General features: G+C 44.4%; 1 protein-coding gene across 2 annotated transcripts; it reads left to right on the top strand.

Moving 5' to 3' along the window:
• The first annotated feature begins 1,594 nt into the window (after positions 1 to 1,594).
• Positions 1,595 to 23,491, top strand: LOC118365801 (trinucleotide repeat-containing gene 6B protein-like). Of its 2 annotated transcripts, none has more exons than XM_052491092.1 (21): positions 1,595 to 1,745; positions 3,966 to 4,053; positions 4,330 to 4,351; positions 5,978 to 6,337; positions 6,481 to 9,132; positions 9,219 to 9,374; positions 9,470 to 9,654; positions 9,778 to 9,840; positions 13,791 to 13,946; positions 14,195 to 14,329; positions 14,568 to 14,717; positions 14,921 to 15,019; positions 15,220 to 15,415; positions 15,724 to 15,873; positions 16,004 to 16,171; positions 16,284 to 16,427; positions 20,314 to 20,406; positions 20,540 to 20,755; positions 20,928 to 20,998; positions 21,286 to 21,425; positions 21,765 to 23,491. In XM_052491092.1, exons 2-21 carry the CDS (start codon positions 3,997 to 3,999, stop codon positions 22,309 to 22,311), a joined length of 5,760 nt encoding a protein of 1,919 aa, XP_052347052.1. In that variant the 5' UTR covers positions 1,595 to 1,745; positions 3,966 to 3,996; the 3' UTR covers positions 22,312 to 23,491. The 2 variants fall into 2 exon arrangements, with proteins under 2 accessions (XP_052347052.1, XP_052347051.1); XM_052491091.1 differs by lacking the exon at positions 1,595 to 1,745 and adding an exon at positions 2,084 to 2,406.
• Positions 23,492 to 24,010: the final 519 nt, after the last annotated feature.

Genomic DNA, 24,010 nt, shown 5'->3' on the forward strand with positions numbered 1-24,010 from the left:
CATACCAATTAGGATCTGGCTAAAAATACTTGAATCAGTCATAGAGCCCATTGCCCTTTATGGTTGTGAGGTCTGGGATCCGCTCATCAACCAAGACTTCACAAAATGGGACAAACACCAAATTGAGACTCTGTATGCCGAATTCTGCAAAAATATCCTCTGTGTACCACGTAAAACACCAAATAATGCATGCAGAGCAGAATTAGGCCGATACCCACTAATTATCAAAATCCAGAAAAGAGCCGTTAAATTCTACAACCACCTAAAAGGAAGCGATTCCCAAACCTTCCATAACAAAGCCATCACCTACAGAGAGATGAACCTGGAGAAGAGTCCCCTAAGCAAACTGGTCCTGGGGCTCTGTTCACAAACCCCAGGACAGCAGCACAATTAGACCCAACCAAATCATGAGAAAACAAAAAGATAATTACTTGACACAATGGAAATAATTAACAAAAAAACAAAAAAACTAGAGCAAACTAGAATGCTATTTGGCCCTAAACAGAGAGTACACAGCGGCAGAATACCTGACCACTGTGACTGACCCAAACTTAAGGAAAGCTTTGACTATGTACAGACTCAGTGAGCATAGCCTTGCTATTGAGAAAGGCCGCCGTAGGCAGACATGGCTCTCAAGAGAAGACAGGCTATGTGCTCACTGCCCACAAAATGAGGTGGAAACTGAGCTGCACTTCCTAACCTCCTGCCCAATGTATGACCATATTAGAGATACATATTTCCCTCAGATTACACAGATCCACAAAGAATTCGAAAACAAATCCAATTTTGATAAACTCCCATATCTACTGGGTGAAATGCCACAGTGTGCCATCACAGCAGCAAGATTTGTGACCTGTTGCCACGAGAAAAGGGCAACCAGTGAAGAACAAACACCATTGTAAATACAACCCATATATACTTATTTATTTTTATATTTTGTCCTTTAACCATTTGTACATTGTTAAAACACTGTATATATATATATATATATATATATATATATATGACATTTGTAATGTCTTTATTGTTTTGAAACTTCTGTATGTGAAATGTTTACTGTTAATATTTATTGTTTATTTAATTTTTGTATATTATCTACCTCACTTGCTTTGGCAATGTTAACAAGTGTCGGAGCTCTCGAAAGTCCCCCTCGTTCACGAGATGGAATTCCAAATTGGATGACCGTTCAAATATATTTTTCCCGTTTGGCTCGTTTTTTTCGAGTTCCCAGTTGTTTCCAACGGACTGATGTCGGAAGTAGGAGATTTCCGAGTTACCAGTTTTGAACACCGCATTCATGTTGACGCGCAATTTTGCATTTGACTAGGATATTTGGTGCATTATTCCTCAAGTGACTTGCCAAGTTAAATAAAGGTTAAATAAAAAAAATAAAAACGGAATAAATATGCTTGAGGACGAATTGTTTGTCTTTGAGACGTTAGGTACATCATTGAAGTATCCCTACTGTTGACCAATCGCCGATGAGGGGGCGTATAGACTTCATCGACCGACTTCCGCTTGCCTCGAGAGAAAATAATGGTGTGCCTGAACTGCGGAAAAAAAACATGCCGAGGTCCAGAACAAACAAAAACGTCACAAAATGTCATCATAATATATGCACTAACAGTTCCGTCTGGGAAGCATGCGGACGCCACTAGGCAACAAAAGAGAAAAGCAACAACATGAGGAAACGTCACATAACAAGAGGGTATAAATAAGCAGTCAAATGAGGCTGGTATTTTGAGGTCAGTCTTATGATACAGATAATACTTTGTGTTCTGGAAAAGGTATGATGAAGAGAAGAGAGTGAATGCATTGATTATACTTATTATTATCTCATTCGGGAGCAGACTGTAAACCAAAGATGAGAAATTACTAAATCATTGATGAGTTTTTGTTTTGCAATATCTAAGTTCACTGAGTTGTGGCAGAGGTTGTTCAGTTTCCACTGTCTAGTTATGGTCCTGGACTGTTGCTTTGGCTTAACTTTTTCTACCAAACTCGAGAAGTGTCATCTCTGATAACACTCTGGCTAATTGGATGTAAATGACGTCACGCTTAGGCGAGAATACGCCCCCTTGCTGCAGAGTGCAGATATCCATTCAGCCCCCCTCCCTCTGGTCAACAACACAAGCTGCACAGAGAAGCAAAATGGCCGATAGTAAACTAACCGACCTCACAGCGCTTTGCAACCACCAAGATGTTATACATGTGTAGTTGACAGCGAAAACTACATTCGTACGAAAGGATATACGTTAACTGAATTTCTCGATTGTTAACATTTCGCCTTTTGGTGATGTTATTTCTTATTTGGTTTAGCCTTGAACTACCGTTAGATTGCTAAACTATCTTTAGCTAAACAGGTCTGCAAGAATTTCACAAAGTACTTTATGTTTGATTCCTGAGGTGAGTAACACACATTATTTCACACGATGTAACGTTAGGTTGTTCATTACAATGTTGTAAATTGTGTGTGCTATTTTTTTCTATCCATGTTAAGTTATAAGCGATAGCTAGTTAACGTCAGTGAGCTAAGTTAGCTACAGAGAACGTCACTGAAGTTTTATCGTAGCTTCTTTGGCCTTGTCAGTCACTTCAGTCCAAAAACGACAGTTGATTGTACAGACAAGTCATGCTGTGTGTGTGTGTGTGTGTGTGTGTGTGTGTGAATAATTGAGAAACACACAATTCAATTAACATTGCTATTTTGATAGGCACGGAATACTCAACTCAGCTAATCAACAGTATATATGTGTAGCCGATATATGGATGTTTATTTTTAAACGATTTATGGAGCTTAGCTTTGGGAGCTGGTTAGCAAGCCGGCAGCTGTACGTCGTGTTCCCTACAAGGCTTTACCTTTTGAGCGGCAGTTAACGACGTCAGTCGCTCGCACTAAAGGGGTATCTTACAGCTAGTTAATGTCCATACTATATTAACAATTTAGCTAGCCAGGGTAACACACGTTTGTGTCGTTGCGTGACTTTGTTCTGGCGGAGTCTGTTTCGTCCGTTTTTTTCCAAGTCCAACGCCACCGGGTGTCCAGCTTGGGGCTACTCTGTACTCGAGCTCGAGGCTGGAATAGGCCTTGGCAAACGTCAGCGAGATACCACCAGGCAAGCTTCTGCTAGCTGATTTGTATTAAGTGGCACTTACTAGCATAATGTAACGTTAGCTATTAACGGAATAGTTTTTTATTTAATGCCGCGTATAGATCCACATAACACAGTATAAATAGTTTTTTTTTGTACTCCAACATTAGATTGCTTGCTAGCTAGTTCTTTACCTCTGACAAATGTGAGCGGCTTAACTTGACTGCTGTCCTTAAATTGTATTTACAGACTAGACTACCACTACACAATTTGGACAAGCTCTTGTCCAAATTGCCAAAATGCCTCCCATAGCGAAAACTTGCATTGTTTTTGTTTCCCATACATGCACTCAAAAGACCACATTTTCAGCTTACTAGCGTTTTCATTGGAGCGCTTTTGTAAAGCTGAGTCAAACAGGGGGACTAAAACTAAATGCCACCCCGTGATACCTGACCCATCTAGCCAACTAGCTCGCTCTATCCTGCACACACTCACCTTCTCGCCATCTCTACTAGCTCGCTAGGCCTTGACCTACGTGACAATTAAATATTTCTACCAGCAAACGGGTTCTCTTATCTATCAGTCAGGTACTGCCCAGTCTTACATTTCCTCTCTGTTGGTGTGCATGTGTTGCATGTTTGGAGTTGTAATTGTTTGCTTGAAAATGAATAATTCAGGGTGGCTACCACAGACTATTGCCAAGGTTGTGTCTGCTTACTACTATAGTTCTGACAACCTTAACTAATTGTGTAAGAGTTAAATTTGATAAACTGTTGCTAAAACGTTTTTAGGCAAGTTGCAGCAAATGTGTGTAACTTGATGTTGATGCCTGTTGCCCAATGTCAATGCCCACATCCATTTAAATGTGTCCAGATAAGAGAATCAGGAAAGGGAACAGCAGTTCATGGAAGACAAGAAAAAGAAGAAAGAGGATAAAAAGAAAAGGGAATCTTCCCAGAAGGTATATAATATCCACTTTTCATCAGGAAGTTAGGCCTACATAATTCAGAATGCTCTGGTCTGTTCCTCAAAACAGAATTGTCTGGTGTTTGATCCAGTTTCATGGCCCATTGAAAGTCAGAGCCACACCGTTCCGGTCGTGTTTTAGTTGTAGTCGTGACGGCAATAATGAGTTACTTGGCCTGCGCTCCAAAGTTGCTTGTGGTATTAGCGCTTGACATTCATTACAATCATATGTGGGCTGTTTCATGGCACTGACGGTCTTCTATACTTTCAGGTGACTGAACAAAAAGTCAAAGGTATGTTTTTTTGTTGTTGTAGTCCTGTGTATACAGTACCAGTCAAAAGTTTGGATAAGTCTACTCATTCAAGGGTTTTGATTTATTTTTCTAAATTGTAGAATAATAGTGAAGTTGTCAAAACTCTGAAATAACTCATGGAATCATGTAGCAACCAAAGTGTTAAACAAATCAAAATATATTATTTATATTTTAGATTCTTCAATGTAGTCACCCTTTGCCTCAGAGCTTTGCACACTTGACATTCTCTCAACTAGCTTCACTTGAAATGCTTTTCCAACAGTCTTGAAGGAGTTCCCACATGCTGAGCACTTGTTGGCTGCTTTTCCTTCACTCTGCGGCCTAACTCATCCCAAACTATCACAATTGGTTTGAGGCCAGGTGAGCTGATGCAGCACTCAATCACCCCCCTTCTTGGTCAAATAGCCCTTACACAGCCTGGAGGTGTGTTTTGGGTCATTGTCCTGTCCCTCTAAGCGCAAACCAGATGGGATGGCGTGTTGTTGTGGTAGCCATGCTGGTTAAGTGTGCCTTGAATTCTAAATAAATCTGTGTCACCAGCAAAGCACCACCACCTCCATGCTGCATGGTGGGAACCACGCATGTGGAGATCATCCATTCACCTACTCTGTGTCTCATGAAGTCACGGCGGTTGGGACCAAATATCTCAAATTTGGACTCTACACCAAAGGACAGATTTCCACCTGTCTAATGTCTATTGCTCGTGTTTCTTGGCCCAAGCAACTTTCTTCTTATTGGTGTCCTTCAGTAGTGTTTTTATATATTTTATTTTAGTTATTTAACTGGGCAAGTCAGTTTTGAACAAATTCTTATTTACAATGACTGCCTAACCCGGGCAACGCTGGGCAAATTGTGCGCCTGTTTCTTTGCAGGAAATCGAAACATGAAGGCCTGATTCACACAGTCTCCTATTTGGGCTGCAATCTGAGATGCAGTTAACTCTAATTAACTTATTCTCTGCAGCAGAGGTAACTCTGGTGGTCCTCATGAGAGCCAGTTTCATCATAGATCTTGATGGTTTTTGACTGCACTTAAATATTCTTTGTGTTCTGTATTGACTGACCATGTCTAAAAGTAACAGTGGACTTTCATTTCTGTTTGCTTATTTGAACTGGTCTTTTACCAAATAGGTCTTTGGTCTTGGTCTTTTACCAAATAGGGTTATCTTCTGTGTCACAACACAACTGATTGGCTCAAATATATTAAGAAGGAAAGAAATTCCACAAATTAACTTTTAATTGAGTCCAGGTCACTACCTCATGAAGCTGGTTGAGAGAATGCCATGATAGCTTTGCGCAAAAGGTGGCTTCTTTGAAGAATCTGAAATGGAAAAATCGAAATTGTATTTTTTTTTTCTGATTCCATGTGTTTATTTCATAGTTTTGATGTCTTCACTGTTATTCTGCAATGTAAAAATCTAGAAAAACCCTGGAATGAGTAGGTGTCTAAACTGTTGACTGGTACTGTACATTGTAACACCCCTTCCATTCAAACAAGATAAGGATGAGGGAGGAAATAGTCAAGTTTATATTATGTTACATAGCATTAGGATGCATTCCAGCTTTGACTTTATTGACGTGCTTCATTCATTTCATTTTCTTTAAGTGCCCGAATTAACCAAGGCCACCTCCACGCAGTCACTAGCCACTCCTGGCTCTGTGTCTCCCAGCCCTGGCCCCACTCCACCCTCGTCCCCCTGCCCTGCAACTGGGTTCGCTGTTCCTACGGGCGGGAACAATGCAAACCGGGCGGCTGTGGCCAACGGACAGCCCCCCACCGGAACTCAGCGCTATATGCCCAGAGAGGTGCCCCCACGATTCCGCTGTCAGCAGGACCACAAAGTGCTTCTGAAGAGGGGCCAGCCACCACTGTCCTGCATGCTGCTGGGGGGAGGCAGCTGTAGGGGAGACACACCCCCTCTTTCACAGGGAGATGCCCCCAGTGCAACCACATCTGGATCCACAGGTGGGTCAACATTGAAATTAAAGGATGTGGTTTGGATCTGAAGTTGGCAGCAAAACGAATATTCGTCCAAGTGTAATTAACATGCTGTTTTAACCTTAACACGGTCCTCAAATTAACAAAGTATGTTTGCTCATTATCTACAGATCCCAATCTGGGTTCTCCTTCACCGCCCCACTCCTCACCCTCATCTTCAGTCGCTGCTTCTTCAACTTATGCAAATTCCACATGGGGGGTGGGCTCTGGCAGCCAGCCCCCTTTTCAGGGCTGGGAGAAGGTGATAGTGGATGGGAGTGACCTTGAAGAGTGGCCCAGCATCGTGGGTGGGGATAGAGTGGGTACCGAGGGAGCAGAGCTGGATGGCCCCAACAGCAGTGCCTCACGGACTGACAAATGCACCCAACAGCATCTGAGGGCAGGAGCTGGGAGTTCAGATATTCCCTCCCCACCCCACTCTTCCCCCTCGTCACTCACTGAATGTGTCGTGTCTGGTGTTGTGTGGGGCTCTTCCAGTCAGCCTGGAATTGGAGTGGCAGCTGCAGCAACAGAGGGGCTAGTGCTCAACAATTCCAAAGTCTCCTTTCTTCCTGGGGCTCAGGAGAGCCCTCTCAGTGGAATTCCTGGTGCCAACTTCAACCCTAATGCCAACCCTTCAGCCTGGCCTGCCCTTGTGCAGGATGGAACGACAGGGGTTGGTGCAGCTACCACTGAAGCTGTGCCGTCATCCATCACAACATCCTTCTCTGCCAGTACCACCCATACTCATCCACTCTCCTTTGTGAATCAAGCTAGCCATCAGCACCAACTCCATGAAATGCCTGCCACGGATGGAGCAAATCTCCATGGGGACTGGGGGGGCTTGGGGCCAGAGCTTGGAGAAGGACCAAATCAAGGAGGCAGAGAACTTGTGGACAGTGGGGTTGTTGGAGAGAGCGGGAATCTCTCTGCTTCGTCATCCTCCTCCACAACCTCTTCCTCTTCATGGCGAGACTTGCCTCCCCCCTCTAACCTCAACACAGGTGCCTCTAAGACTGATGGGTGGGACAGATTAAGTGGAGATGCAGCTCAGGGGGAGGAGGCAAACGTGTGGGGCTTTGGCAGCCAAGCTGAGAAAGCTGGGTTGGCAGGAGATGAGGCATGGGTCAGGGGAAGTGATGTTAGCTCAAATACCCCAGTGGTATCTCAGGGAGCGTGGGATGGGGCTACAGAGGAGGGTTGGGGCGGTACACAGAGGTCGACAGGTGTCAGGGGTTCCAGCAACCCAGCAATAGGAAGTAGCGGTGGAGGCGAGAGCAGCAGCAGCAGTTTTTGTGATGGCGGCATATCCCAGGATTCTGCCTCACCAACATTTGCTACTATGACAACTGCTTGGGACAATCAGAAAGGGGTTGGTGCTGTGGGGGAATGGGCAGGTCAAGGTGGCAGAGGAAGTGGAGGCCCCTCATGCTCTAGTGGAGCAGGGTCCAGGGCTGGGAGTCACAATCGGCACCAGGAGCATTCCCGCCACCGCTCCAGCAACCCACCCCCCAACCCTGAAGTGGCCTTACAGAGCATGCTCAGCCGGTCGGACCTGGATCCTAGGGTGTTGTCCAACACCGGATGGGGGCAGATCCAGGTACAGCAGAATGTGGCCTGGGACCTGGATACAGGATCAGCCAGTCAAAATGAGGGAAGCAGTTCCCCTGCATTTCCATCTCAAGCCGTTAATTCTACTGGTCGATCTTCTACTTACCCCGCAAGCAACAGCACAATGACTACTGATCCATCTGCTGGGGCCCACATGCCTACTATGAACACTGGTCCTGGCCCTGGCCCTGTACCTTCAAAGGGCGGCTGGGATGACGAGTCAAATTGTGCTCCACCATCCAACATGGGTAATTCTGATTCCTCCAGGATGCCAGTGGAAGATATTAATGGCAGCCAGGGAAAGACAAGTGGAGCATGGGGCGACGTTGGTACTTCAGAGAGCCATGTCAAAGGCTGGGGCAGTGAGGAGCGGGAGGGGAGAGACCGCAGAGGAAGTAACTGGAGAGATTTCGGAGACCGGGGTGGTGGAAGAGGGAGTGGCTGGGGAAGTGGTCAGGAGGACAAGGGGACTGCAGGGGGTTGGAAAGAGATGGGTAGGGAGGGAGGTGGATGGGAACAAAGAGGGGGCGGCAACTGGGCGCAGCGTGAACCCAAGACAGTCAGTGGAGGCTGGGGGGAAGGTAGGGGCAGAAGTGGAGGCAACACAGACAGGGGATTTTGGGGTAACATCGATGAGGGAGGCCCACAGAGGAGTTGTGGAGGTGACATGGGTGGCAAACCGCACCAGGACTGGTGCATGAAGCCGCATTCAGCACAGATACCAAACAGCCAAGCGGCAACACTGAAAGCCCCAAATAAACAGCAACACCAATCGCAGACCCAACAGCCACCAGGAGGTTTGGGCAGGTCAGGAGGTCCTCCCACCCAGAATCAGAACCAAAGCTCGGGCTGGACTGCTGACCCCATCCCTCAGAACCCTGTCGGGCCTGCTGAGGCCCCTGAACCAAGCGGGTGGGAGGAGCCCTCCCCTCAGTCCATCAGCCGCAAGATGGAGATTGACGATGGCACTTCAGCCTGGGGAGATCCCACCTGCTACAACAGCAAGAATGTGAACCTGTGGGACAAAAATAGTGCCCCCTCTGGTCCTCCACTGACACTTCAAGGCCAAACTCAACAGGGTCCACCTACATCTGTACAACAGCCCCCACCAAGGAGACAGCCTGCGATCCCAGCTAACCGGGACTCAAACCCTGGCAATGCACCTGGAATGGGTAAGCTATGCCTGACTTATTCCTTCAAAGACCAACCACTTGCATTTCTGTCAGATTCTTTAATATGGTCTTCTCTGTATTACCAGGCCCAGGTATGTGGGGAGGGGGTGGCAACCTCGTTGGACAATCTGTGGATAATGGCACTGCTTCCTGGGGGCAAACTTCTGCTGCACCATCTGGCTGGGGAGACCCAGATAACTCAAGCAAAGCTGCTGGTTGGGGAAACCCCTCATCTAAATCTTGTAAGACACTTCAAGGAGTTTTCATTGTAAGGCAAATGTGTTGTTGGTGGTTACTCCTTAGGACATTGCATGACCCCTTTTTGCATGTCCCATAGGCTCAAAGTCAGTGCAAGAGAGCTGGGGCAAAGGAGAGGGCCCAGTTCCAGCCTCTCGACACTCCAGTTGGGATGAGGAGGAGGACATTGGTGGAGTTTGGAACAGCACAGGCTCACAGACCAGCAGCAACTACAACTCTGGTGGCTGGGGGCAAGGCCCTGGGGGAAAGAGAGGCAACAGCAAGGTATGTTGTGATTAGGGTCTGCTTGCTAAATTTAGTTTTTATATCCTAATCTGTAGAACTATGATAGACATCTCTCTGAGGGATTATGTTTAGCTACATTGCATGTGTGTTTGTTCCCTAAAGGGTGGAGGTGGAGACAATTGGATGAACCCAATGACACGACAATTCCAAAATATGGGACTCATGGTAAGCCCTATTAATTATGTCTCGGAAGAAAGGATGGTGACGATGCATTTTCTGTTGAAGGATAGGTAGCATAAATAAAGGACATGGATTCGCATTAGAATACTCATCAAAAGTCCAAGTACAAAGTTACACCTACCTCACTTTTCAATTTCTCGAGTTATTACATAGAACTGATCAGAATGCCGAAGTCGTGTCGGAAAAGCATTTGCGGGGTGTGACATAATATGGAGGACCCGGCAAGCCAGTCTATTCCCTATAATGCAAGCCCTCTGCCTATTGGCTACTTAACTTATCCAAGCCTGTCTCAAAATACAACACTACCCCTTTAAGACAAAAAAGCTCTCTACCTGACTGGTCTTTCAAAGGTGTCTAGAAATGTACATGTTTTGTTCTCTTGTAGGAAGCAATCACTCCCCTATTACCGACCTATAAATGATCTATAACTGGGCTAATAATTTACTAACTAGCGAAGGAGCTCCCGAGCGGTCTAAGGCACTTAATCTCAGTGCAAGAGGCTTCGCTACAGTACCTGGTTTGAATCCAGGCTGTATCACATCCGGCCGTGATTGGGAGTCCCATAGGGGGGTTTGGCCGGAGTAGGCCGTCATTGTAATTAAGCATTTGTTCTTAAATGACTTGCCTAGTTAAATAAAGGATGAAACAAATATGAACAAAATGTGCACCTGGCTACATGCAACTCTCGCTTTGATCTCAAAACAACTCCATCTACTCATGACCGCTCATGCCGTAAACACAGTCCAGTTCAAAGTAAATGGCACAGATCCATATATGGCAATGGTCTATTTGCAAATAGAGCTACTGCAGCTCTGATTTGTTTATGCCGCCCCGGGCTGTGTAGCTTACGGGCTGACTAGTGAGTGTCAATGCAATAGTATTCTACTCCGATGCGTTCTGCCTACATAAAAATCTTGTTTCGGTATGTTGCATTGAACGTGGCTAATATTTCATTGATTCGATCACAATTACTACAGTAAAGGGATACATTGATAGTGTTAACAAGGAAAACTTTAGGACAGTGGTCATTCATTACTGGTGCAGTGCCTGTTGTAGCACTGAGTGGAAATGGGAAGATCACTCATTTTATGGCTTTTAAAAGTATTGAATAGACCTATAGTGCCCTTGATTTGCTCTCTGGGCCCACCGGGAAGGCAGAGATTGTGCCTTAAGACACATAAAATAGTTAAAAATGGCAACACTTCTCCTACCTGGCGCACAGGGCAGCTGAATCTGGTTTGCTTACTGGCAACTGCGGTAAAAATAGTAATACAATGCTTTATCATTAGGTTTTTAGTTGGCGATCGACTAGCAATGCCAACACGATCAACCGGTCGATAATGATTGACCAGTTGGTGACCACTCAACTTTCTAGAGCAGTGAAGTTATATCTTGTGCATCTGTGGGCTGATATTTCTGCGCGGCAGTCCCGGGGAGCTGTGCGGCATGCGGTGCAGCTTAGAGGGAACATTTGGTTAGCACTGCTTGAGTCAGCCAGTTGCTGTCAACACCTATCTTACAGCTACATTAAAGTAAACTAAAGTTTTAGAAATACATAATGTCCAGTTATCAAATAATGTTACCAGTTATCTTATTTTTGCCTGCCAGCTAACTAGTCTAGCTATCCAATCACCACTGTCGACATGGCTAAGTAGTAAACCAGAGAACACAACAAAGACAGCAGATATAAAGTGAAGAGAGGGGACACTTAACAATTGACTGCTGAATTAGCTACCAAAGTCAGAGCCAAGGAGAGGACTTCAGAGGGATAGTCTGCATGCTAATCCAATAGTGAGTTAAAGGTGAATTTAATTAAAAAATAAACATTTAAACCAGGTGTTTAACAAAGTTCTCATTTACAACTGCGACCTGGCCAAGTTAAAGTGAAGCAGTTCGACACATACTACAACAGCAGAGTTACACATGGAATAAACAAACATGCAGTCAATAAACTGTAGGGGGAAAAAGTATTTATACAGTGTGTGCAAATGAGGTAAGATAAGGGAGTTAAGGCAATAAAATAGGCCATAGTGGCGAGGTAATTATGATATAGCAATTAAACACCGGAGTGATAGATGTGCAGAAGATGAATGTGCAAGTAGAGATACTGGGGTGTGAAGGAGCTAAATTAATAAATACAGTATGGGGGTGGGCTATTTACAGGTGCAGTGATCTGTGAGCTGCTCTGATAGCTGGTGCTTAAAGTTAGCGAGGGAGATTTTTGCTGTTCGTTTCAGTCATTGGTAGCAGAGAACTGGAAGGAAAGGTGGCCGAAGGAGGAATTGGCTTTGGGTGACCAGTGAAATATACCTCCTGGAGCGTGTGCTGCGGGTGGGTGCTACTATGGTAACCAGTGAACTGAGATAAGGCGGTGTTTTACCTAGCAAAGACATGTAGATGACCTGGAGCTAGTGGGTTTGGCGTCGAATATGAAGCGAGGGCCAGCCAACGAGAGTGTACAGGTCGCAGTGGTGGGTAGTGTTTTTAAGTTCATGTTTTAAGTATCCCTATATTTCTGTTATTACTGGGCTATCACTCTGTCAAGAGTGCGCCTGCTCGGGAAGTTTGGTTGTTGATGGACCTAGCCTTGAGTGTTCATATGGTATAGTAAACTTTGTTAAACTGGAACCTTGTTGTCATTTCGAGTTAACAGGTAGTATATGGGGCTTTGGTGACAAAACGGATGGCACTGTGATAGACTGCATCCAATTTGAGTGTTGGAGGCTATTTTGTAAATGACATCGCTGAAGTCGAGGATCGTAGGATGTTCAGTTTTACGAGGGTATGTTTGGCAGTATGAGTGAAGGATGTTTTATTGCGAAGTAGCAAGCTGATTCTAGATTTAATTTTGGATTGGATATGCTTAATGTGAGTCTGGAAGGAGAGTTTAGTCTAACCAGACACCTGGGCATTTGTAGTTGTCCACATATTCTAGGTCAGAACCATCCAGACTAGTGATGCTGGACGGGCGGGCAGGTGCAGGCAGCGATCTGTTGAAGAGCATGCATTTAGTAAATCCACATTGAATTTACACGGTTTCTCATCACTGCTGACACTCGATGTACCAGTTGGAAATCGAGCAGGGATCGTCAACTGGATTTAGCAGGACTATTACATTTTTTATTTTTTGAGTGGACGGTCTGGGGGACCGGAACATAATTGCAAATCATTTGTAGTTTGCAAATGATCCACGACAAGCCCAAACAGATATATTTGACTACAACATAATTTAAAACCTTGCTTACATTTTTATACGATTCTCTTTATTATGCTTGGGTATAGTTGGAACAGATTTCCAAAATAAAACTCACTTGGAAATGATTTATTGCCGTTTTTACAGTCGTATGTCCAATGAACCATACCATATTTTTTTATATAGATTATTATAATTGTTTTTGCACACACAACTTGACCCAAATAAGGCCACCAGTTGGGGAACCCTGAAATAGAGCGTGCAGTCTTCGCAAATAACGCTCGGCACAACACCTGGTTTCATTATGAATCCTGCCTTCCACTGGTTATACTAAGCCATTGAAGTCCTCCGGGGTGAAATGAGCACTGCATACAGTAGATGTGCGCACGGTTCCCATACTCCACCAAACACACAGGAGTAGAGGTGTTGCAGTTTTTTGCATGAATTTATATGGTTTATTATTTGTGGATGCACATAGTATCTCACTATGAATTGGAATGTAATTACATGCTAGCATGGCTAGTAGCTAACGTTAGTCAACTGGAACTAGCTAAGTAGCATCAATTCTCAAGATGTTGAGAAATGGGTAGTTCTGAAGATATCTTTAAGTTAGTAAATGTTTAAAAAATGCTGAAAAATAAGTGTTTATAGTGATGGTTAACCAGATCGTGACAACTAAGTTACTAAGTCTTTGATCACACTGTTACTTTGAGTAAAAACTCAAGTGTCTTTTTTTTAATAGGGCGAGGACTTGAGTCTTGAAAAAAAGTTGGAAGGAGATAAGAGAGGGATGAATGACTATAGCGGTGAAATGCGGAGAGGAGGAAGAGGTGGAGGCTACCGTATGCCCAGTTCCAAAGACATGGGGCCTGGAGACATGGGGCCTTACAGTGACAAGGTAAGTGAGTCATACTCCTGTCGAGGGTTCAAGGTGTCCTTGAAACTGTGCTTAGCAAAGTTTGCGTGATCCGTCGATTGGCCTAGGTGGAGAAGGCTAGATATGTTGACCCTATCATTAGCTAGCCAGCTAACATCAACTAGCTTTTTTTGTCAACTTACTTTATAGATATTTTCCTTTTAGCAGCTCTAACTTTAACTTTTTATCATTTCATATTTAACTACTCTTCTGTATATCCATCGTTCCAGATGGGTGGGCATGGTTTATTTGGTGGCAGCGGTGGGATGCCTCCGTCTCGGGGAATGCACCAGCCTGGGATGCATCCCATGAACCCCTCCCAAGGGTTACGCGGACAAGTCCCTCATCAATTCTTGTCTGCACAGGTACATTGCCTGTGTTGTAATGTTTTTATTTAGAAAGTTGCTCCACGTGGGGTAAGAGCAGGTGCTCTAACATTCAATAACAATATATTTTCTATCTTGTCATTAGATTACCATTTTGGAATATTGGCCAGGTTATCTAACAAAGCTTTACGTTCTTTATCCAAGAGCATTTTTCTTTCTCCAGCGTCCACAGTGCTAATACACATGGTGATGCTTCATTTTTATTTTATTTCACCAGGTGCCGAGCCCGATGCTAAAGCAGATACCCTCTCCTGGCAGCAGTGTTGGAGGAGTAGGTGTCGGAGGAGGGGTGTTCCCACCTCAGCTCTCCCCACAGCAACTTGCCGTGCTTAGTAACATTTACCCCCATGTGCAGCAGTTCCACCTGGTAAATATCGTCTCCGCCTCGATGTTGTGGTTCAGGCCGTCTGAACCATTTATCACAATTTTCAAATTTGCTCAGTAATTCAAATAATCTTGTACTGATTGGATATCAAGTAATTGCCACTGTAAAACTGCCACTACACTGGCTCTCTCAGTGGAATAGAATAGTAAAACTACTTTGTGCCTGTCAACTCCATACCCCCCCAGGCTTGTCAACTTCTTCTGCAGCAGCAACAGCAGCAGCAGCTCTTGCAGAACCAGAGGAAGTTGCCCCAGCCTATACGCCAGCAGCCTGATCCACAGCAGGTACTGAACGTCCCATAGTAGTGTAGTGCCTTATCACTATACATATAGCAGTTCGGACTAATTTAAATATTAGATGCAATAGTTGTGCTACACTTTCAGTATGTAGTAGGTTTCTAGCCAGCTTGTCTTTAGTGTCTTGATGCAATATTTTGTTTATGTACATAGTTTTCAATCTTTTCTCTTACCCCATGTCTTCATAGCTGGCTAGAATCATGGCTATTCTGCAACAACAGAGACAGCAACAACAGGGAGTGGTGGGCGGAGGCAGTGGGAGCTCCAAACTGTCCCCATCTCTTGGAGGGGCACCAAAACAGCCGATGACAGACTCGATGCCTCACCCTGGTATGGGTGGCCCCTTGTCAGATCTTCATGCCAAAGCACAGGGGATGTACTCTGGTAAGTTGCTTAGGTTTGGTCTTTGTTATTATCTCTCTAACACATCTCAGTCCAATCTGTCAGTTTAGAGCAGTCTACTCAGTATGATTTCAGAGGCAAACCATTACTGAATCATATCCAACTAATTTGTGTAAACCGTAGCTCGTATATCACTGTTGCCGTGACAAGTCTTTCATTTAAATCCCCTAGCAGCTATTCCGTGATGTTTGATTTCGGGGGGATTACACTGGCCCAAGTTTTATCAACACAGCCATCGTCTTTGCTCATGAATGAATCATATGACCATTTTTGTTCCCCCGGTATCTCAGGGCTTGCTCCCGGAGGCAACCTGTCTGGGCTGGAGTTGGGCTCCATGGTGGGGGGGATGAAGGATGGAGGGCAGCAGTCCCGCTTCAAATGGATGATGGAAGGTCATTCTCCGGCCCCTTCTCCCCCAGATACAGTTCATCACAAGAATGGTGAGTCATTAAAATCAAATGTCTAGCAAATTACATGAATAATCATACCACTATAAAGCCATAAGAGGAAATGCCATGTCAAACTTACAAATTATTTGTATTTCTGTTTTTGTCTTGTGTGCTATTGCAGGTCCTTTACCCATGGCCATGAAAGTTCGAGAGGGCTCCCCATATTCACAGTATGAGTTGCTCGGGGTAGATGATTTGGGAATGCCCCCTCAGGGCCCTTCTGACAACTGGCACCGTACCCCTGGAAGCAAGATGGGCACCATGGCTGGGACATCCAGCTGGCCCCCAGGTAAGTTGCTTTCAGTACCCCTAATGCGCAATTTTAAAATGGATGTATGAAACATTGCAGTTCTAATAAATGTCAATATTGCCAAGCTCAGTAGTCTTCCCTGTGGTGACAGAGTTCCAGCCTGGAGTGCCCTGGAAAGGCATCCAGAGTGCTGACCCGGAGTCTGACCCTTACATGACCCCTGGCAGTGTTCTGGGCTCCCATGGACCCTCCAGCCTCAGTGACTCTGACCACCAGTTACTGCGAGACAACACAGGTACTCACTGTTTAATCACTGCTTCTGTAAGTATTGGATTAGATTAATCCTATTGGCACACCTTGGGCTGTTGCAGGGACCGTATTACTACCACACTGGTGGTCACGAAGGCAGTCAACTGCCTAGTGGGAAAAGCATCCTCCATTTGCTATTTAAGTGCAAAGATTACATTTCTAAAAATCCCGCTGCCCCTGTTTTGGTACAGGTGCACGACAATGGTCCGTATTAAATCTAAACAAATTTCACATATTTAGTATATGTAAAGACTATATTAAATCAAGGATAGTCTGATGGGTGACAATTAGGGTTGCAAAGGGTTGGTAAATGTCTGGACATTTTCCATGGGAAGTTGAGCCTTGGAATTTGGGGCATTTTGCTTAAATTCATAGCTTAAACGGTGAACCTTTTTTTTGTAGGATACATATAAGGCAATTCTAGGTCTTGTGCCATATTTTGGTTAAACTATCCCCAATTTAATGGACTTGCAATCCTCTGCATGCACATTCTTCCATCACATGTACAGCTGATTCTCAAGATCTTGTACACTAATGAGATTCTGTTGAGCCCACATTACTACATTTTCTGAGCCAAGGACTACATGCTTTCTGGTAAGTTTTGATGGGTGGGGTGAATATGGGTGGGGTGAATATATTGTATGACATGATTTTTTTTGTTAACTAGTAATTAGGAGCCTACAGCAAACTGTTTAAATAATTTCTAACTTGTTAATAATTTCTGCTAGTTAGTTTTTTGCTACCATGTGGGTTTTAGTTTGCATGAGCCTGCAACTGAGGAGTGTTAATTCACCTGTTTCCATACATATTTCATTTTAAAACATTTATCTTAGGAAGGAGGAGTTTAATCTATTGCTTGGAATTTTTTAAATATTTTTTTTTAAATAAACATTTTTCCCCCTAATCTTTACAGGAAAATGCCACAGGCACTATCTGATGTGTGGAGACATTTCACTGCAGCTAATGTAGAAGGAAAAGCTGTGTACATTTGCAAGAACTGTGCCAAATCATATGTGAAGGATGTAACAAAGATGCAGAATCATCTGGCCATGTGCGTAAAGTTCCCTCAGCGCTCACAACAAGCAACCTCTGACAAAAGTCCCTCTACTTCTATTCGAGGTGAAAAAGATGAATCGGACACCTTATCGATGGCAACGGCTCATGGTCCTCCTGGAATCAGACTTTTTTTTTTTACTCAATGGAGGAACGTAGTCAGAGAAATGCTGATGAATGTCTTGCTTGAGCTGTGTATGCAACTGGTTCACCTCTGATACTCACAGGAAATGTGTATTGGAAGAGATTTCTGAATGTTCTTCACCCAGCATACACCCCTCCAACCAGACATGCTTAATCTACTAATTTGCTGGATGCAGAGTTCAAGTGAAGGTCAAGCAAATCATAGAGAAAGCAGACTGTATTGCAATCATCTCTGATGGGTGGTTGAATGTTCGTGGGCAAGGAATAATGAACTACATCTCCACCTCTCAACCAGTATTCTACAAGAGCGCAGACACACTGTTCTCTACATTGCAGATGAGCTGAAGGCAGTCATCAATGATCTTAGACAACAGAAGGTCTGCACTGGTGACAGTCAATGCTGCAAACATGAAGGCTGCTTGTTCTAAAGTGGAGGAGTCCTACCCTCACATCACACCCATTGGCTGTGTTGCTCATGCATTGAATCTGATCCTCAAGGACATCATGGCACTGAAAACAATGATACACTCTACAAGAAAGCCAAGGAAATGGTTAGGTATGTGAAGAGTCATCAAGTTATAGCAGCAATCTACCTCACCAAGTGAAGTGAGAAGAATAAGAGCACCACATTGAAGCTGCCCAGCAATACACATTGGGGTGGTGTTGTCATCATGTTTGTTAGTCTCCTGGAGGGGAAGGAGTCTCCAAGAAATGGCCATATCACAGTCTGCCGATACGGACAGCCCCATCAAGAGGATCCTCCTGGATGATGTATTTTGGGAGAGAGTGGTAAGCAGCCTGAAACTCCTGAAACCTGTAGCCATTGCACAGATTGAGGGAGACTATGGCATCCTGTCTGATGTTGAAACTCTGCTTGCAGATGTATGAGAAGAAATGGGTAATGCCCTGCCCACTTCACTGTTTCTCCAAGCAGAGGAAACTGCAGTTCTGAAATACATCAAAGTGTGAAGACTTCTGCCAGAAGCCCATACATGCTGCAGCGTACATGTAGGACCCCAAGTATGCTGGCAAGAGCATCCTGTCTGGTGCAGAGATCAACAAGGCCTATGGTGTCATCACTGTGTCTCGGCACCCTGGCCTGGATGAGGGCAGGGTTCTTGGCAGTCTGGCAAAGTACACTTCCAAGCAAGGGCTTTGGGATGGAGATGCAATATTGCAGTCGTGCCAACATATCTCATCAGCCACCTGGTGGAAGGGACTTTGTGGATCTGAGGCGCTTTCCCATGTTGCCTCCATTATCCTCCAAATCCCACCAACATCAGCCCCCTCAGAGCGCAACTGGTCCTTGTTTGGGAACACACACACCAAAGCACGCAACAGACTGTCCAATACAAGGGTTGAAAATTTGGTGGTTATATCCGGGCAAATTTGGCTTTTTGAGCCTAACTAACAGTGAAGATGAGGCCTCAAAGTCTGATGTTCAAGAGGTGGACATTGAGGATGTTCAGGAAGAAGACATGGAATCCTGAGAGGAAGACAACCAATGCTTTAGTTTCTAGACTATCATTTTACAGATATATGTTGAATATGTTTTTGGGAGATGCGATTTATCATTCAATATTCCCTTTTTTTTCTCGGTGAGAACATCCCAATTCATTGAATTAAACTTCAACTCGTAACAAATATTTGTTCTATTGGAAGGATTTAATCATTTGCAATTGTCTACTTATAAGGTAAAACGTTTGTCACCATGTGGTAAATATATCCAATGCAAAAAAACACATTTAAATGCTATTAATATTAATTTGCATATATTCTCAAATGTGCAACCTTTGTGGCAATATTAGCCTATCACTTGTGAATGATAAATGATCACTTGTGAAAATGTTTTAGTAAGGTTTGTATCACAACTAAAGTGGCCAAATAACTTCTTAAAATTTAAGCACAATCAGTTTTAAAGGGGTGTAGAGCCTTAATAGCATACATGAGCAGTGAGTGCGTTTCAATTTTGGGGAAGATCATTTTCACCCTGAAAATTCACCTTTTTTATAATAAAAGCATCACATGCATAATTGCATTCACTTACTTTTGATAATGGTGTTTTCCACTAATGGAACATTTGCGCTTATAGCTGCGCTCATTGCTCTGCTTATAATGTGAAGAAATAGCCTAAAAGTTCTGATCTGTTGCGTCAGCCACATTGCGTTAAATGGTTTATACTGGTGGTCGTATTAATTTGGGATTTATTGCATCCCACAACTGGGGATGCAACCGCACAGGTAGGGGCATTCTCTAATATGAACAATTTTAAGATCCAGTCCAATAGTTGAGTCTGAGCTGCCAACTAAAGCTGTGTAAATTTATCATTTATTGAAATTAGCTATGTTTCCCTTGTGTTCTGGGGAACACTACAATCCTGGTGGTGAGTGAGGAGGAAGTGGCTTGCTATTTTGCACATTCAAAGGTTAGCGGTGCGGATGGGGCCAACCCAGGGGTGGCCCAGGCCTCATCAGAAATGTGCACAGCGGTGGCTTGTAGGCTGTGTGGAAGCCAGGAGATACCAAATGTGATGGTTAATTTATGGTCAATTACTGTGAGACCGACAGTTACTTGATTGTAAGTCACCAACTGACAGTTTCATGACTGCCACAGCCCTTGGCACAACATATGTTGTATTGCAGGATTTCTTGACACATCCTATCTCTCTGTTACAGGGCCAAACCCCTCCCTCAACACCTTGCTGCCTTCACCAGGTGCCTGGCCCTACAGTGCCTCAGACAGCCCCCTTGGCAATGCACACAGCACAGGTAGTGACATTCTCTAATATATGAACAACTTTAAAGTCTCATATTTGAGAGCATGAGCTGTTAACCAAAGCTCTGTAAATTGATGATATATTGAAATTAGCTATGTTTCCCTTGGTCATGCTTGTTTCTTCAGCAAAGTACTCTGAGTACAAACCCAGCTGGCCCCTAGAGCCCATCGGACACAATAAGCCGTGGAAGACCAGTCACGTCAGTTCCCAGCTTCCACGCCCCCCTCCTGGACTGACCAGTCAGAAACAGGCCTCGACATCCCCATGGAGCAGCGGAGCCCCGCGTTTGTCCAGGGGCTGGGGAGAGGGCGGGGGCAGTCAGGAGTCAAGATTTGGGACGGGTAATATATATCTGGATCAACCCTGTAGCGATTTTAACTGTTTCCTGGCCAACTTGATACAAAATAATTTATAGCTGTTGGGTTTTCAGAACTCGTTGTAGTATGATATTTATTAGATACCGGCTTTACAACAGAAAAAAGATTGGAAGACTACCCTCTTTCTCTTCCGTAGGCTCAGCGTGGAGTGATGGTGTGGCCTCCAGAGGCAGCTGCTGGCTACTGCTCAGCAACCTCACCCCTCAGGTACAGACAGAATTGATAAAGATGTTAGCACTAGCACCAATGAGCAGGGATTTGCATATTCTATGCAAATGAGCCAGTGTCATGCGTGACCAAAGTGTAATTGGATTGTGAAGTTGGCTGATTCATTTAATCAATTAAGGATTGCATGAATGGCATTGGCATTAAAGTGCTGCTAAGGGAAAAACAGAATGGGAGAATGAAAAAGGGCAGGCAGTAGAATTAAACAGTCTCACACTTGCCCACCACAGACACACTGGTATCCCACTAAGTTTTCTGTTCCCCTACAGATCGATGGTTCCACACTACGGACTATCTGTATGCAGCACGGCCCCCTGCTGACCTTTCACCTCGGCCTGACCCAGGGCAGCGCCCTGATTCGCTACAGCACATGTCAGGAAGCAGCCAAGGCTCAGGGTGCACTGCACATGTAGGCTACTACCCCTCTACGCACCAACAAACACCGGGCTGCTGACTAGTGTAATGTTAAATGCCTGTAATGAAAGATTTACAAATTTGCCCTAATGTTAGCTCCCTTCACCATGTTTTAAAAATCAGTTATTGCTCGATTTATATCATTGCAATGATTGTATTTTTTTGCAATCTTGAGCATCCCCCCCCCCCATTTACGCACACAAAGAGCTTTCTTTTTAAAAACAAGGCTTCAGATTATAATGCTGAATCAGAGCCTGATGACCATTCAGTTAATAAAACATGTGAAGTAGTAGAATATTTACTAAAGGACACTGCCCTATTTTGTTTTCTCCAGGTGTGTTCTGGGAAACACCACAATCCTAGCAGAATTTGTGAGTGAGGAGGAAGTGGCTCGCTATTTTGCACATTCCCAGGTTGGAGGTGCGGAGGGGGCCAGCCCAGCGGCAGGGGCAGCCCAGGGCTCGTCAGGAACACGCACAGCGGTGGGCAACAGAGGCGGCTCCCCGGGGAGTGAACGAGCAGCAATAGGAGCAGGAAACAATTTGGGTGGGAACAGTGGGGGAGGAGTGGTTCTGGGTAGTGTGGGGCCTTCCGGCTGGCAGAGTTTGGATGGAACAGGCAGCTCTCCAGAGGCCACCTTAGCCCAAGGTCCTGGGCTTGGTATTTTTGCTCAGTGGAGTGCCAACGGGGCTGGGAAAGGGGTAGGGGGTGGGGTGGGACGGGTAGAGGGAGGGAGGTCTGGGCTCTGGGGTGGTGTGACCCCAGGTTACTCCAGCAGCAGCTTGTGGGGTGCACCCCAAATGGAGGACAGGCACCAAATGGGCAGCCCAGCTGCCCTGTTGCCTGGTGACCTGCTGGGAGGAGGGGCTGACTCCATCTGACACACCTTCACATAAGAATATATTTAGACACACGACATGCACTGGGAAACACAAATACATATATAAATGACTAAATGTAAACACAAACGCAGAAATGTGAGACATGCTTACACACATTCTCATGGCCAGACTTAAGCTATTCTATAAACATATGCAGGGACTGTTAAATGTTTAAGGCCTTTTTCCACAGATGAAGACTTCAACTGCTAGACTTGAACCTGAAATTAAAGTCTGTCGGTCTGAGAGACTGGCTGGATTGCATTGTGCTTAGTAGGTGATTTGATGACAGACTTACATACACATGCACACACCAAATACAAACTAGCCTTCGGACAGATGGGCACTGTAACAGCATTACTCGCGTCATATAGGAAAACTACGTGATGCAGGACAACCTGCAGTTTCCATTCATGTCCCTTATGGAGACTGAATCAAAACACGTGCAAACACACCGCTCTGATTGACAGAACTGTGTCTTATCGTATGTTAGTGTCTGTTTTGTATGGTTGTTTTTATTTTGAACAGTGGAATACTGAAATGTAATTGTTCCTTTCAAATGCTGACCTCCTACTGTTTTCTCTCAATCACGTTTGTTACTGTTACTATGATAATTGTTGAAACTCTGGCAGTACGAGGCAACATTGCATTTCTCAGAGAGTGGGATACTGTGTGTGGAATACTCAGTGTGTATGAATGAGACCAAGTGATAAACCCCTGTGTGTGAATGTGAGGATAATGTAGTGTGCATGTTACTGCCTGTCATGATTAGTGTGTGAGGCTGCTTACAGAAGGTCTATAAATCTGTTTTGAGTGCATTGGTATACTGCTGACTGTGTGTTCAAGAACATTGGCACTAATGCTAAGTTTTATTTTCTCATTTTAATATTATTTTTGCAGACTGTCTTTTTTTTATTGTCCAAACTGCAATAATAAACATTTTAATGACAAAGAGCTGAAGGCATATGTATTGAAAAAAGGACATGCCAAATCTTATCAAACTGTGGAGTGGTGGGGGGTTGTTTACAAGACACAGAAGAGTTACCGTGTGTTTATATGTTTTGTGTATCGTTTTAAATTAAGACAGGCTTTAACACTCCTGTTCAGTGTTTCGTTTTGAGATTTTACAAAGAAATTTATTTAAAAAGAGAACAAGATTAATAATAAAGATTAAAGTATTGGCTTCTACTTGTCTTGTGGTCATTGAGAATAGTCCATCTATACAGAATGGCCTCTAACCCTCAGGTGTCCCAAAACCGTTCACATGGGTTCCTGTGTCTACTCCATGTCACATGCACTCAAATAAGCCGGTGTCCATCTGCTATGCCATCTTAACCAATCCTATTTACTGTACAAGCCACACAGCCTGTAAGAAGCATGTGCTTCTCCAGTGATCTATCATTTGCGGTGCAATTAGTATTAAAGGCTTTTGGTGAGAAGCCAGAGATGGGCCACTTTGATGGGTGTGGGGGCCACAAAAAATCTGAATGCGTGGCTGCAGTGGCTTGCGGGTCTGAATACCATAACCACATGTGCAGTCGGAGCCAGCCCTAGCCAATTGGAGAATTTGTTGGGCACCCCACCCTGCGAACAAAACATTTTGCAATGGGTTGGGGAGAAGATTTAGAAATTGTATAACATTTCCTGCAATTCTACTAATTTTGCCATAGGGTGGAGAGAAATGATTGTAGTTTTGAGTAAG

The sequence above is a fragment of the Oncorhynchus keta genome, chromosome 32 (assembly GCF_023373465.1).
Source record: "Oncorhynchus keta strain PuntledgeMale-10-30-2019 chromosome 32, Oket_V2, whole genome shotgun sequence".
In the NCBI taxonomy this organism is placed as follows: Eukaryota; Metazoa; Chordata; class Actinopteri; order Salmoniformes; family Salmonidae; genus Oncorhynchus; species Oncorhynchus keta.